Source organism: Ruditapes philippinarum, unplaced genomic scaffold (genome assembly GCF_026571515.1).
Source record: "Ruditapes philippinarum isolate M1 unplaced genomic scaffold, ASM2657151v2 ctg1111_1_1_1_1, whole genome shotgun sequence".
Taxonomy (NCBI): Eukaryota; Metazoa; Mollusca; class Bivalvia; order Venerida; family Veneridae; genus Ruditapes; species Ruditapes philippinarum.
The window spans coordinates 27,862-43,233 of NW_026864877.1; the positions used below are offsets into that span (position 1 = coordinate 27,862).

The window sequence follows — 15,372 nt, forward strand, 5'->3', positions numbered from 1 at the left end:
CTACTTTATTCAGTTCCTAAAAGTATGGACTAGTGGCATCAATGATAATTTTGTCACCATATCTAAGTTAAACAAGTTTCAATCATATTGTATTTTGTTAGTTTATGTATGATTTAAAATTTTCTAAAGTATATCCATATTGTCAGGTTATATTTATAGATTAATGCATTTCAATATTCATTGCTTTTAGATAAAAATCAGTTTGTTGTTACTTAGCTATAATTGGTTATTGTCACTCAGTGAAGGCTGCCTAAATAATAAGATACATTTTTATAACCTATTTTTCAGAACCAGACTAATAATAAAGATGGAAAAAATCCTGAGCCTTGTCCTATCTGCCAGCAAGAATTAGGAAAAGAGGTATTCAGTCACTATTCACATGTGATTCTCTCTTCTATATGATATACAATTCAAGCAGTCATCTACTTCTTTCTTTGATTTTGTGCGTGTTGATTCTCTCTAGCAAAAAAATGTCCAAGCCCTGACCTTTTAAAGTACATGTAAGAGATAGTATCTTTATTGTGCCAGAAAAAAAACCCCAGAAAATGTCTATCATTTCAAAACTGCACAGTAAATTTTGTTTAAATTTTGCATACAGATGTCCTTAAAGGAATACGACTCAACTATGTTGTTGATTTTGTAGTTCCTTATAGTGGCCATTAGGGGTGTGCTACCTTAACTCTAACAAATACTAGTAATTAATAAATGACTAGCAGCTAAAGAAATGACTTAGCAGTCTGTGAGGACTGTGATTGTGAGTGAACAATGTGTTGTGTTCAGTTTGTTTCCTTTATTAACTTTGAATATTTACATACACAGGAAGTGACATAACGTTAATTACATAAACAAATATTACACGCAAAAGCGCATTACAAGTAGCAGCACAAAATCTAAAACATTGTCTATTGATTAAGGCTACTGATCTTGAACTATTTGCTGTTCCCTTTTAATGGTTCAAATAATATAAACATTAAAAAGTACCAGTTGACAGTTCAGTTTATGTTTCCATCAACATAAAGCATACTGATGCTCCTATGGTCATTTCTATGTTTTTAAGCGCGCTTTATAAGTTTATATGATAAAATTTAGATATTTCAGTATAGGAAAACATTCTTGTATGTGGTTTGTTCATAATATTTTTATTAACTGACATATATTTTACTTGTAGTGGAGTGTCATGCAGTGCGGACATTGTTACTGTATAGAATGTATACGTATACTAGTAGAGAGAGCTAGCTTTGGTCGTAGAAATTTCTCTGTGAAATGTGCAATATGTAGACAAGCTACACATCAAGGTGAAATATCTTATGTGATGACTAGTAGGGAACTTCAGCCAGACGATGTTGGAGTTAAGGTATTTCTGTTATATATAACTTTATGAAATAGATAGGACGAAGGAACACCATGATTTCTATTATTAGATAATAGGCAATTTCTTTCTTCATTGTTCATCAAAGTTATGAAAAAAAAAATATTTTTTTTTCTGCTTTTTGTTTTGTGACTGGTAACACATGCTGTGGGTTTACCTGGCAGGACTTGAGATTTTTTTATAGGTTTCACACAGACAAAACTATTCTTTAGCTTAACTATTTGAAGAATAGGAAGAGCTATAGTACGTACCCTGGCATTGGCATTAGTGTCGTATTGTCGTCATCAATATTACATGTTGGTTAAGTTTTTGTGTTCAAGTTGGTATCTCCAAATGTACTGAAGGGAATGGATTGAAATTTTGTACACTAAATTGAGAGCATCAAAGGAAGTCATTGTGTAAGGCCCATAACTAAAATGGATTTTGACAGATTTATGGCCCTTTTTAAACTTAGGAAATTCTGCATTATCTGGGCTCTTGTTTCACTCTCAAGCACGGACAATAGTGTGGCATGCTGTCTTTCTGACAGCTCAAGTTCTTCTAATTCTACAAATATTTACAGATTTTTCCTTTTACAAATAATCAGAGTAATGAATATGTGATTTTTCCAGGGAAGTCATTCTACAAAGGTGGAGGCTGTTGTCAGGTGCTTGTTGAATATTCAGAGAGAAGATCCCAAGTCCAAGTCACTGGTCTTCTCTACAGTAAGATTATGATACATATTGAAATACTTCTTATCCCTCAGAAATATTAACAAGCTCAGAAATATTTCAAACCCCCAAGAACATTAGAATTTATACCTTTCAGAAACAGTTTATTCTTCCCAGAACAACCATATACCTCCCAGAAAATATACAGCTCAGAATGTTTAATACCTCTAAAAAAAATTAATAGATTTAAAATAATTATTACCTCTCAAAAACTATACCTCTCAAAATAATATATACCTATCCAAAGTATTATTACCTCTCGGAAACATTACAGAAACATTTTATTTCTTTTAGAAATACTTTATACCCTAAAAAATTATACTTTATACTCAGAAATATTTTATGCATTTCAGAAACAATTTAATAGAATTTATACCTTTCAAAAATATTCTATATCTTCTAGAAATATTTCTATGCATTTCAAATAATCATTGTACTTTTCAGAAACTTATTTTATCTCTGTGAAACATGTTATACCACTTGAAAACATTGTTTAAGTTAATGAATATAAATCACATTAATATATCATCATTCTGTAAATATTTCAGTGGATTGATGTACTAAGTGTTATAGCAACAGCTCTAGAGGAAAATGACATCAAATACAAGGCCCTGTACTCCAGTGGAAAATTTCAGGTATTAAAAACTTTCTTAGTAGTTTGCCTGTTTGTACTTAAACTTACTAGAAGCAATAATAGTAAATAATTTTCACCAGTAAAGAATCAGGTTATCATTTTATCCTGGCAGTAACCTTTTGCTTTTCTGTTTGCTGCTTTAATGACAGTATTTCAAAATCAAAATTCCTAAAACCTTACCCTGCTAGAACCTTCAGTGATTGGCCATTGTCTCCATTATACAGTAGGGTTAGAAAGCTCTTTTATGCTGGTGGAATAGCATTAACTTGTCATCTTGATATCCCTATAAGTGATAATTGACAAATCTCAAAATAGGAGCTGAACAAGCCCATTACATTTTAGACTATTCCAAAATTCAAAGCATGACCCGTCCATTACACAATTTCACATTGTGTACTTCATGAATCTATCCTAACATGTTTGTTGCAGTGTTTATTCTAGGATTCGAAAAACAGGGGGGGGTTTTATCAAAAATTGAGAATTTATTACATTTGTTGATCTTTTTCCTTCTTTGTCTATGTAAAATTTTCCCCCTTCCTCTCAAAAAATAGGGGTAAATTTTCAAAATTATGGGTGAATCCCCCAATCGCCCCTCCTAGAATAGACACTGTTGTTGATAACATCGAGATAAAGTAAATATACATTTTTTAATTACACTGATATTGCCAATCTTCTTGGAAAGTTATGTTTAGGAAATAGATATCAATTCTGAGTGCATTGTTGTAGAATAATGCACGGTTTGAGTTCAAATGCGTAGTAATATAATCACGAAGGCCGATAGGCCTGAGTGATTAATTACAAAGCATTTGAACGAAAAACGTGCATTATTATACAATACTGCACGAAGAATTGATATCTATTTCCATTCTAACACGTCAAGAAAAAATATAATTATTATTATAACGTTGGACTTTATGTTTGGTGGTTGAATTTGTTTTCGCCTCAGAGTTTCCAATAGAAACGTTCTTTAAAGGCCGTTCCAGTGGGTTGAAAAAAAACTGTCGTTAAATCTACCGTGTATAGAAACATTTTGAAAATAACGAATTTTGAAAACGTTGATACAACTTTGTTTGTTTATTTATTTCAGGTTATAATTTTCCAAGCGAAATACAAATTATTAAAAGTGAAATAAATGTAAAACTAAACTCGTTTGCGACATTAAAATAGCGTACTTGATTTGATTGTTTTGCACGTGCTGTTTGGCGCTACATTGTGACGTCACGTAAACAACACTTAAAACGTCTGTACAGCGTTAACGACTGAATTAAAGATATTGGTGTTCGGATTGATTTTCTTAGTTAGACCATTTTCTTTCATTCTAGATAGTTTTCACAACAAAATTCGACAAAAATTGTTTTAATTTATCAGATTTTTTAAACAAAATGGCGCCTTCAATGTGAAAATACACAGGGAAATAATAAGAACGGCGAGTGCATTGTTGTAGAATAATGCACGCTTCCGGCCTTCTTTGTCTATATAGAAAAAAATCCGATAGTGTTAGAATATGCTGTAGAACTCTTTTATCCAATGTAATCAATTAAGAATTTTTTTTTTTTTAAATATTGGTATGATTTTCTGTAATTCATGGAAAACTAGTTATTGTCTACAGAAAGTAAATTGTTCAACAGATGTGACTTTAGACATTGGATTTTAAACTGTATCTAATGTAGCATCATCTCGGTATATCTTACTTATATATAAATCAAGTAGCATTATTTTGGAAATAAATATTTGAAATCATATATGACGATGGGGAGGATTGCATATAATTATTGACTGGTTTACAGGAAAACTTGACATCATTTAAAGAGGATGAAGATGTTTCTACATTGCTGTTACCAGTCCACTCAGGAGCTAATGGTTTAAATCTCATAGAGGCCACCAATGTGCTACTTGTAGAACCAATACTGAACCCAGCACAGGAACTACAGGCTATAGGCAGGGTGCATCGTATAGGCCAAACTAAGTAAGCTAGTTCATTTATATTATTATTGCTAATGTCCTCTTTGATGATTGAAGTATTTCGTCATATGAATGATTATTGACCAATTTCTACCAAATTGCTCAATAGTAAGTCATAATGGTGAAATCCTTCAATCATCAAAGTGGGCATTAGGATGGATGAAAAATGTTACCCTACACCACCCATTTTTAACACATGATTAACCAATTTCCTACTTAGGGAGTCTTATTTTAAAAAAATCCTTAAAATCTACTAAAATGAGTACCTGTTTACAAAGTTTCCCTAAATTTTCTCAAAAGTTGCTCTTGTAAAATATTAAATACTCTTTTACCATCTAGTTTTGATTTTATTGCACTTTGAAAATTATTTAGACAATAAATATCAATATTAATTAAATAATTAAAATTAAACACTTTTTTCTTCCCAAAAGGGATATGATATCTTATTGTACATGTAATTAAGTAGTTATTAAATTGCATAATTTTGATTTCAATTTTCAGACCAACACATGTTCATAGGTTTTTGGTCCGTCATACTATAGAGCAGAAAATGAAAGTTCTCCTACAGTCTATGGACAAGCATAGTGTTTTAGAGAAGTCAGAGGAAAGTGGTTTAACAATTGGTGACCTGTCCAGCTTGTTTAGCCAGCAGATAGAGGAGGAAGATAGAGAAGGGGTCCACAGCTTGGACGAGGAAGAGAGTTCAAGCCCAAGGTCAGACACTGAGGTGCCTAGTACAAGTGGTACCCAGCAAGCATCTGTAGAACAAGTTCCTTCTACCAGTTCTAGTTCACAAGTTGATTCAGGTAACGGAACAGATGTAGAAATGCCTGGTAGTAGTCAGGCATTGACATATGGTGATGACAGTATATGTTTAAGTATTAACACACAGTCTAGTGAAAGAGATCAGATACCTTTGCCAGTAGGAAGTATAACAGAAATCAGTAGTTCTAATGGTCAGAATGTAAATTCTCTTCCAGAATCCATAGAAGTGGATATAAGTGAAACACCAGAGATCACCAAAGATGATGATCAAGCAGGCTTTGATCAAAATACTGACATAGATACCAAAATAGAGGAAAATGGGGAGCTAGTGATCAGAGAGGAAATCAAAGGGTTAGGAAGCTGGCAAGAAATAGAAGGGTCAGGAAGCAGGCGAGAAATGGAAGTGCCAGTAAGCAGGGAAGAAATGGAAGTGTCAGTAAGCAGGGAAGAGATGGAAGTGCCAGTAAGCAGGGAAGATATGGAAGGGTCAGGAAACAGGGAAGAGATGGAAGGGTCAGGATGCAGGAAAGAGATTAAAGGAAGCAAGCAAGATATGGAAGGGTCAGGAAGCAGGCAAGAAATGGAAGTGCCAGTAAGCAGGGAAGAAATGAAAGTGCCAGTAAGCAGGGAAGAGATGGAAGTGCCAGTAAGCAGGGAAGAGATGGAAGTGACAGTAAGCAGGGAAGAGATGGAAGGGTCAGGAAGCAGGAAAGAGATGGAAGGGTCAGGAAGCAGGAAAGAGATGGAAGGGTCAGGAAGCAGGAAAGAGATGGAAGGGTCAGGAAGCAGGAAAGAGATGGAAGGGTCAGGAAGCAGGATAGAGATTGAAGGAAGCAGGCAAGATATGGCAGGGTCAGTAAGCAGGCAAGAAATAAAAAGGTCAGGAAGCAGGCAAGAAATGGAAGGAACAGGAAGCAGACAAGAAATGGAAGGGGCAGGAAGCAGGCAAGAAATGGAAGGGGCAGGAAGCAGGCAAGAAATGGAAGGGGCAGGAAGCAGACAAGAAATGGAAGGGACAGGAAGCAGGCAAGAAATGGAAGGGGCAGGAAGCAGGCAAGAAATGGAAGGGACAGGAAGCAGGCAAGAAATGGAAGGGACAGGAAGCAGACAAGAAATGGAAGGGACAGGAAGCAGACAAGAAATGGAAGGGGAAGGAAGCAGGCAAGAAATGGAAGGGGCAGGAAGCAGGGAAGAGATGGAAGGGTCAGGAAGCAGAGAAGAGATGGAAGGAAGTAGGCAAGAAATTGAAAGGTCAGGAAGCAGGCAAGAAATGGAAGTGCCAGTAAGCAGGGAAGAGATGGAAGGGTCAGGAAGCAGGGAAGAGATGGAAGGAAGCAGGCAAGAAATTAAAAGGTCAGGAAGCAGGCAAGAAATGGAAGGAACAGGAAGCAGGCAAGAAATGGAAGGGGCAGGAAACAGTCATGAAATTGAAGTCTCAGGAATAAGGCAAGAAATAGAAGGGTCAGAAATCACGAAAGTAATGGTAGAGTCAGGGATTAATCAAAATGAAGTTGAGCAACGAGGGATTAGGCAAGAAGATGTTGGAGAGTCAAATACTCAGCAAGAACAGATAATTCAGGAACCATAAATTAAAAGAAAAAAAGGCCCTTTTTTAATGGAAGCTAAAAAGTTAGAAAAGATATTAATGAATGAGCCACAAGCAAATGCTATTTATGATCAACCTCCTAGTTCCAGTTCTTTTCTTATATTAAATGTCAATGGAATAGTTGAATCTGGAATAGTCAGTCAGAAGTAAAACTGTTAATGTTCTTAGCAACCGTCTTAAGAAAACTAAGTAGCTGTGTAATATACATTAGATTGATATCGTGGTACTAAAAGAAGTCTTTTTGACTTGTTCCTACTATGATACAGAAGAAAAGAAATTGTTTTTAGAGTTGAAAGGTTTTAGTGACAATACTTTAGTGTTATTTTAATTCATATATGCTAGGATTGGTAATAACAAATTAACAATTAGACAAACATGGAATTATGCTTAACTAGTCTATGATGAAAACAGATCAGATTATCTTTGTTTTAGCTGATTTAAATATACAGACGAGAATAAATTTATGATTGTGGACCTAATATGTGACATGTCATATACTTTATACATAGCTGGTACTATGTGTTTTATGACTTGATGTCCGTGGTATGTATTTTGATATGAAAATAATGTACCGATAGATAAGTATTTTGTTGTATTGCTTGTGCATCAAAATTAACATTCAGTATTGTAATTTTTGATTCGCAATTTCATGTGGACCGTAATGAATTATCCAGTTTGTTACTGTTTTATTTCAGTGAAAGACCAATGATGACTTATGTTAAATTAGCCTGTTATATAGCCATTTTTTTCCATTTCATGCGGATGAATATTGATCCTTAAAGGGGCACAACTCTGTATAAAGGCAAGACTATTTCTTATGAATATAGACTAGATTTAACCCTTACCCTGCGGAAACCTAAAGTTATTTTATATAAGCCTTTGCTACCAATATAGAGACAGACTAGCATTTATATCCATGTACTCTGACCAGACTCTTAAACTGTTGGTAGCTCAATTTTTGTACTATTTCATTCAAATTCCTTGAAATTTAGACTGTGCCAAATTCAAAGGAGGGCAGGTAAAGGGTTAATACACTTATCATGAAACAAGATGAAAAGGAAATGATAAAGTAAGTGTCTGGTTTGTTTTGTTGTTTTTTTCTTTGCTTTTTTGTTTTGTTACTTCATAGCGTTAAAAGTTAGTTATTTTGTTTCAGTTTCTCTGAGTTAACTATTCACAAATTATATTAAGTCTTACATTTTACTGGTTGTGCAAACTGTATGATAATCATGAGATACTGGTACATGTGCTGTGAAAAGTTGTGATAAAATTGAACTATATCATTTACATTGTACATAAATTTTTCTAACTCATGATGTTGTTGTCGTTGTTATACATGTAGTAGAAAATAAAACTTGGTAAAAAAGATACTTGTTTTTTTCTGTCTATATTAATATTTTACAGTATTGCAAGCTGAAACATATTTGTCACAAAACTATGTATACTATGAATATAACATCCTTCACTATAATTTAAATCATTTTAATATCTTTTAATCAACCATCCGTTTTCGGCATACAGATTTCGACAAGCACATATGAGCGTCCGCGCAGTCTGATCAGGATCCATGCTGTTCGCTTACAAACCATATAACAAGTAGAGAAATATATAGCGAACAACATGGCTGGTCTGGATCCATGCTGGTCGCAAACGCATTGCGTTGGTTTTGTCGTGACGCGGCTCATCGAGATTCCTGGAACATATCCAATTTTTATCCTAGGGTATTTCATGTATGCAGACTGAGCAATGAACCACTACATTATCATGTCAGAGGGCAACCAGTCTGAAGGCATTTTGGATTCTGACAAGACTTTAATTTTCCCTATTTTAGAGTAAGACTATATAGAATTGATGACCCTTAGCCAATACTTACGCTGAGGCCATGATTCCAACAAACTGAGTTGACAATCACTGAATTAAACTTCATGACAAATACCAAAATAAAAGCTTTCACAGGTAATATGTCTATTTTGGCATCAATTTTGCTATCAGAGTTGCAAATGAATTTTGATCCTTCAAGATACAGAACTCCGAAAGGTAACATTCTGTCCTGCTCCTATACTATTAGGTGACCATGTGCTTGTTTGTTGAAAAACATAGTTATAACAATTATATTTATCAAGTGTCAGGGTTGTCTATGTGTCGGAGTTACTTCTCAGACCAGTCATTGTGTAAGATTGCTTTCAGACAGGTTTTGTGTAAGTTTTGTTTGAATCAAATAATAAAAAAAGCTATTCTCACATAGATCTACATCTTCAATTTTTTTACAAGTTAAGATCTACTAGAGCAATAGCACCTTTATTTGACATACCCATTAATTCTACACCTTTCTTACAAACACCATGAGCTCTTAAAATTAAGCGTTTTAACTAATATTTTTATCAATATTTACGTCCATCATTCAATTGATGACGTCATAAAAAATCAGACCACATAGGCAACGCTATTTCGCTTACATTGGTTTGTACGAAAGTGTGGTTCGAAAATTCGAACATAAGAGGTTGACCTATGTAACAGTAGAAATACTACTTAATTTTTGTCAAATTATACTATTGTTAACTTTTTAAACAACTTTATTGAATTTCTTCAAACTGGACCTTCAACAGATTGTCTAGAGTTAAATTTCCCGCCAAGGCGTGAGTGTCGAACTTAGGAACCAAATTTAAAAGGAGATTCGTTATGTGACAGAATCAAACCAATTTAGAATTAACTTAAATCAAACTGACCAAATATGACATTCCATGTTGCATTTGGCTGTGGACAAATAAGTATTAATTAGAGTATATAAATGTTAAGTACTCCGTAGTAACACGTTGTTCGATGTCGCTAATTAATACATTCTCATATAAAAAATACATTTCATTAGTAACATGTAATGGTAATGTTTCGTGATGTTGTTTATTCTGAAAAACAGGTACAACGTATTTGGTTAAAATGAACTTCAGCAATAGGTATATCAGTGTTTAAAATTACATACTGATGCCTAATTGTGTATACATGTCAAAAGAAATATTGCAGATGTTCGCCATCCAAGTTGATCAACGCTCTTTCTATGGTTCAAAGTGGTGTGATATCAAAGAAGATAAAAACAGCAATGATATTTGGCATACCGAGGAGAGCCCTGAGGAAATGCACCAACTGGTTTGAATCCAAACAGTACGTGCGTGCTGGCTGCAACACTACTTGTTATCCGCTTATCTGTTATGAAGTAAACAAATTAACAAGTCATATAGATCATTATGTATGGAAGAAAAACATTTTAGAAGACTATGTACCTGAAGAAAAAAATGCCGGTATCGGTTATTTTAATACCGTTATGCTACACGCTACACCGACTCCCTTAGTTAAGTGGCAGACTTGCTTTGACTTTGGGCCATTACTGTAGAGATACAATGTAACATAATTAATTTTATTACATGCTTTTCGGTGGTTTATAGAAATATATCAGTGATATAAAACTGGTAATTTCACTGTTTGAAACAGTGAAATTACCACTTTGATAATTTCACTGTTTTGAATTTAAGCCCCTTACGTTGTTTCAGTGAAATACCAGCGTGCACAGTACTGGGTACCAACTTAATGACGTGACGTTGTAAATGACGTCACGTTGTATTATTATTTGGCGCGCTTTTCATTCAGTATTAGGTTAAATGTCTTTTAAAACGTTTCTTTGCATGTAATAAAAAGAAAATTTGTTTAGTTTAGTGTAAGATTGTAATATATTTCACCTTGTGAACACCAAAAGTTCATATTTCACTCGTGGCTGCGCCACTCGTGAAATATACCTTTTGATGCTCACTCGGTGAAATATATTCCGATCTTACACTGAACTAAACAAATATCCTCTATATAATCAATGCATGACGAGTATCCATGGACTCTACCGATTATGTATTCAAAGTAGGCCTATGATTTAAACTAAGAACTAATCTAAAAAAGAAATGTTTCCGCTATACAGCCTGTCCGTGGTACATAATGTGCACTGTTGGCACAATGTAATTTGAATTCCCAGCTTCAAAGATTAATAAATAACCCTTTTCTCTATAATTAAATTATGTGTGTAAGACATACAAAAAATGTATCTACACATACACATTTTTACTGATTCAAGAGATAAACTGATCGTGCTTTTTAATGCAATATTCTTTCATAATCATGTTTGGGTCGTAATGTGTTATTAATAGTGTTGGAATTCATTTTACTTTTATATTATTTGAACTTTTAATGTATTTCTTTAACCTTAATCAGGGTGTCGAATTTAGGATCACCATGTCGAAATACCGGACCCTCAACGGACAAAGAATAAAATTAATGAGTTGATAAAATAAAAACCTACTAAACGCTGTAAGTAAAGTGCCCAGTACTACTTATAAGTTTTTGAATTCAGTTTAAAGATTCTTAAAAACATAATTCTAACACGTTGTCGTCACAATATCCCCCTATCAAACCGATAGGGCTGTCAAGTGCATTAAATATTACACGGTATATTGCGTACACGTCATATGACGCCAGATATGACGTCAATAAACAAATGACGTCTATGCTCAATGTATTTCAACATATTTTTATCAATTCTCTTTTGATGTTAGAGTGGAAATAGACACTGATCGATCTATTGTAGATCTATTAATTCTTCATGCAATATTGTACAAATAAATTGAAATAATATGGGACTAAACATCTAAATACTTTGTAATTTATCACTCAGGATTATCGGTCTATGCATATGGACTCGAACCGTGCATTATTCTATAACATATCTATTACATAAACAAATAACATCGTTTGTCACTTGTCCTCGTTTTACCCCTATCCGCGTTTTTTATAATTTGTTAATGCGTCTGCGTTTTAGACTGTGCCAGTTCTGAATTAAAATTTAAATGTTTAAGCCACATTTAAACAAAGATATTAGACTGTGTCAAACCTTAAATCAAGAAAATGTTAGATCAGACCATATAGCAGTTTTTTTGGACATAGATGACTACTGTAATCAGAGACCTGTGGAAAAAGAAATCTTTTGTATCAAAGAAATGGACATCCTCAAATGGCAGGCAAGCACTAAAGCGAGTTTTTCCTCATGGAAATCTGAAAATTTTCAAAATTTAAACACTGAAGATATATACTCATGTTTTCTAGAAATTTTTCATAATTGTATGGCTGAAGCTGTACCCAAAAAAATTGTGAAATATAGCAACAGGAGAGTGCACCAACCCTGGATCAACGAAGAAGTCAAAATTATAAAAACAGAGCTAAATAAATTAAAAAAAGTTTTCAAGCAAAGACAAACTCCCAGAAATTTAATAAAATTGAAAGAATGTGAGCAAAAATATGAAGAGGAAATTGAAAAAGCTAAAGATGAATGGGCTGATATGCTGTGTGAAAACATAAATATGTGTAATACTCCAAAAGAGAAATGGAAGTACTTTAAGAGTTTAACATCCTATCAAGTAGAAGATGTAGATACTATACTCCCCCTTGTTAACAGTAATGGTGATGTGATTTTTGAAAGAAAAGAAAAGGCAAAACTGCTAGAAGAGACCTTTTTCAGTGATAAACATCTACAAAATGTCACTTTTGATGAAGATTTCAAGAAACATATTGAAGAAGAATTGTTTAACATCAGACAAAGTAAACATCATGATACAGAAGAAGATGAAAGTCAAAGTTTCCTTAATAGATCTATTACAATTCAAGAGGTAGAGGCAGCTATCCAGCATTTAAAGAAAAATAAAGCACCTGGACCAGATAAAATATACACAGAGCTACTTTTATACTCAAATAACCACCTTCTTGAAGCCATCACATATATTTTTCAACACTCCTGGGATACCAGTATTCTTCCACAGGCCTGGAAAACAGCAACAGTGAAATTCTTAAAGAAACATGGAAAAGAGTCCTATTATAAGTCAGGATCCTACAGACCTATAAGCTTGACAAGTGTCCTTGGTAAATGTATGGAGAAAATAGTATATGCCAGATTATATGCATACTCAGAACACAAGAACATCATAGACGAAGAACAAGAAGGTTTTAGGAAATATCACAGCACTACACAAGCCCTGTTAAGACTGGTGCAGAGTATCTTTGATGGATTTAATGAAAAAAAGCACACACTAGCAGTATTCCTAGATTTGGAGAAGGCCTTTGACAGTGTATGGAGGGATGGTATGCTTGTTAAGCTACAAAGATTGGGAATAAGTGGGAAAATGTGGCAATGGTTGTCCAACTTCTTAACTGGAAGATCAGCAAGATGTGTAGTAGCATGTGAAATGGGAGATACCTTCCAAACTTCTGTTGGATTACCACAAGGCTCAGTGCTCTCCCCTCTTTTGTTCAACCTCTACCTAACTGATATATTCCAAAACATAAAAAGCAATAGTATCAAATTTGCAGATGATGGGACTATTTGGATGTCTGGAAATGATATACATGATCTAGAAAAAATAATCAATACAGACCTAGTAACAATTAACACATGGACAGAGAAATGGAGAATGAAATTAAATTTGGATAAAACTGAATATACCATCTTTAATAGGAAAAAAGAAAACTTAGGTCAAATAGAGATCTGCTTAAACAAGAAAGCATTGCAACAGAAAGATAAATCAAAAATTTTAGGTGTTATTTTAGATTCTGAATTGTCATTCAAAGAACATATAGAATACACTGAAAGAAGAGGCACTAAAGCATTGGCTTCCTTGATGTCAGTAGCCAAAACAGAGAAGATCAGTGTTAAAAATATGATAAATCTTTATACAAGCTTGGTTCTACCTCAATTGGAGTATGCAGTCCCTATTTGGCAGATTGCCAACTGTCAGCCCCTGGACAAGATACAAAGGAAAGGTTTAGCTTACTGCCTTGGATTGCACAACACAGCCAGTAAAGATGCAGTTGAAGTATTGGCTGGAGTTCTTCCACTTGATTTGAGGCGAGAAGAACTGAGTGTTCGAGAATGCGGGAAAATAATGGCAAAAGATATTAGGCAAAACATAGCAAAAAGTTTAAAAAGCTGTCAAGATAGATACGGAAAAGTCAGAGAAAAATTCCAATCTCCATTCTTTTGCATGCTCACACAGATAGAGGACATGAAATCATTAACCACCATTTCACTGAACAGTATTGAACCAGAGTTTTCATACCTTGAATATCTGCAACCATCTAGAACCAGACCAGATTACTGGAACAATCTAGGATCTTCCAAATCAAGAACTCTAAAACAAGAAGAAGATGCAAGACAACACATCTCATCACTTCTATCTGATGTAGATACCAAAACAGCTGTAGCATTTACTGATGGTTCCTGTAGAGGAAATCCAGGTCCATGTGGTGCTGGAGCCTGCATTCTTCTTCCAAACACAGAAGTTATAGAACTGAAACAACCAGTATCAAAATTATCATCAATTCTAGTAGGAGAACTGGTTGCCATTAAAATAACACTTCAAGCCCTACTTACTGAGATTGGAAGATTTGAAATAAAAAAGATAAAAATACTTAGTGATAGTCAGTCAGCTGTTGGAATTATTGATCTTGGATGGGAAAATAAGACACACAAATTCCTGTCAACAGAGATACTCCAGTTGAGGAAAGAGCTTGAATTAGCTGATGTTACTGTTTATTTTGATTGGACTCCTGGTCATGCTGGCATAAAAGGGAATGATATTGCTGACAGACTTGCAAAAGAAGCAGCAAAAGAAGCTGAGGAAATGGCAACAGAAGATTTACTCATTGTAACAAGTCAAAGTGACATTCGCCATTCAGCGAGAGAATCAGTCCGCATTAAATGGCAGAGAAGGTGGGAAATTGTTGAAACTGGCAGGCATCTCTATGGACTCAAGCCTCAAGTCCAACCCAAAAAAATTAATTTCCATGGCTTGAGCAACCAAAGACAGTTATTGCAACTACAAAGTGGATATTGTCTCAATGATTATTTGAACAAGATTGGGGCTAAAAACACAAGTCTATGTAATTGTGGACAAGTGGAGACAGTTACACATTTTATAGAGGACTGTACCCTGTACGAGACATCAAGAGAAAACCTGAAGAAAGAAATATTCCTAAAGACTGGAATTAGTGTATTTACAACAGAACTGTTGCTGTCAGACATACAAGAAGACCAATTCAAAGACCACAGACAAGAGTTGTCAAACATTGCAAATGAATTTGTCAAATCATCCAAAAGATTTTAATTTTTTTTTTTTTTTTTTTTTTTTTTTTTTTTTATATTGTAACCCTACTTGAGAGTTTTTACCGTAATCGGAAATACCAGAGTTTAGCTGTAAATACCGGAGTGACAACACGGCCATTATCAAGGCTTTGAACGAAACGA

The 15,372-nt window shown here is 34.3% G+C and overlaps 2 protein-coding genes across 2 annotated transcripts in view; both read left to right on the forward strand.

Moving 5' to 3' along the window:
- Positions 1-8,408, forward strand: part of LOC132727121 (E3 ubiquitin-protein ligase SHPRH-like) — a 33,042-nt gene extending 24,634 nt beyond the window's left edge. The window contains exons 26-31 of the mRNA XM_060712527.1: positions 289-360; positions 1,169-1,354; positions 1,981-2,073; positions 2,628-2,714; positions 4,501-4,679; positions 5,177-8,408. Of these exons, the coding sequence (XP_060568510.1) occupies positions 289-360; positions 1,169-1,354; positions 1,981-2,073; positions 2,628-2,714; positions 4,501-4,679; positions 5,177-7,028 (2,469 nt within the window). The 3' untranslated portion in view covers positions 7,029-8,408. The remainder of the gene's footprint in view (positions 1-288; positions 361-1,168; positions 1,355-1,980; positions 2,074-2,627; positions 2,715-4,500; positions 4,680-5,176) is intronic.
- A 3,537-nt stretch (positions 8,409-11,945) lies between these two features.
- On the forward strand, positions 11,946-15,267 carry LOC132727122 (uncharacterized). The gene has a single exon (XM_060712529.1). It carries the CDS (start codon positions 12,077-12,079, stop codon positions 15,230-15,232), a length of 3,156 nt encoding a protein of 1,051 aa, XP_060568512.1. The 5' UTR covers positions 11,946-12,076; the 3' UTR covers positions 15,233-15,267.
- The last annotated feature ends 105 nt before the right edge of the window (positions 15,268-15,372 follow it).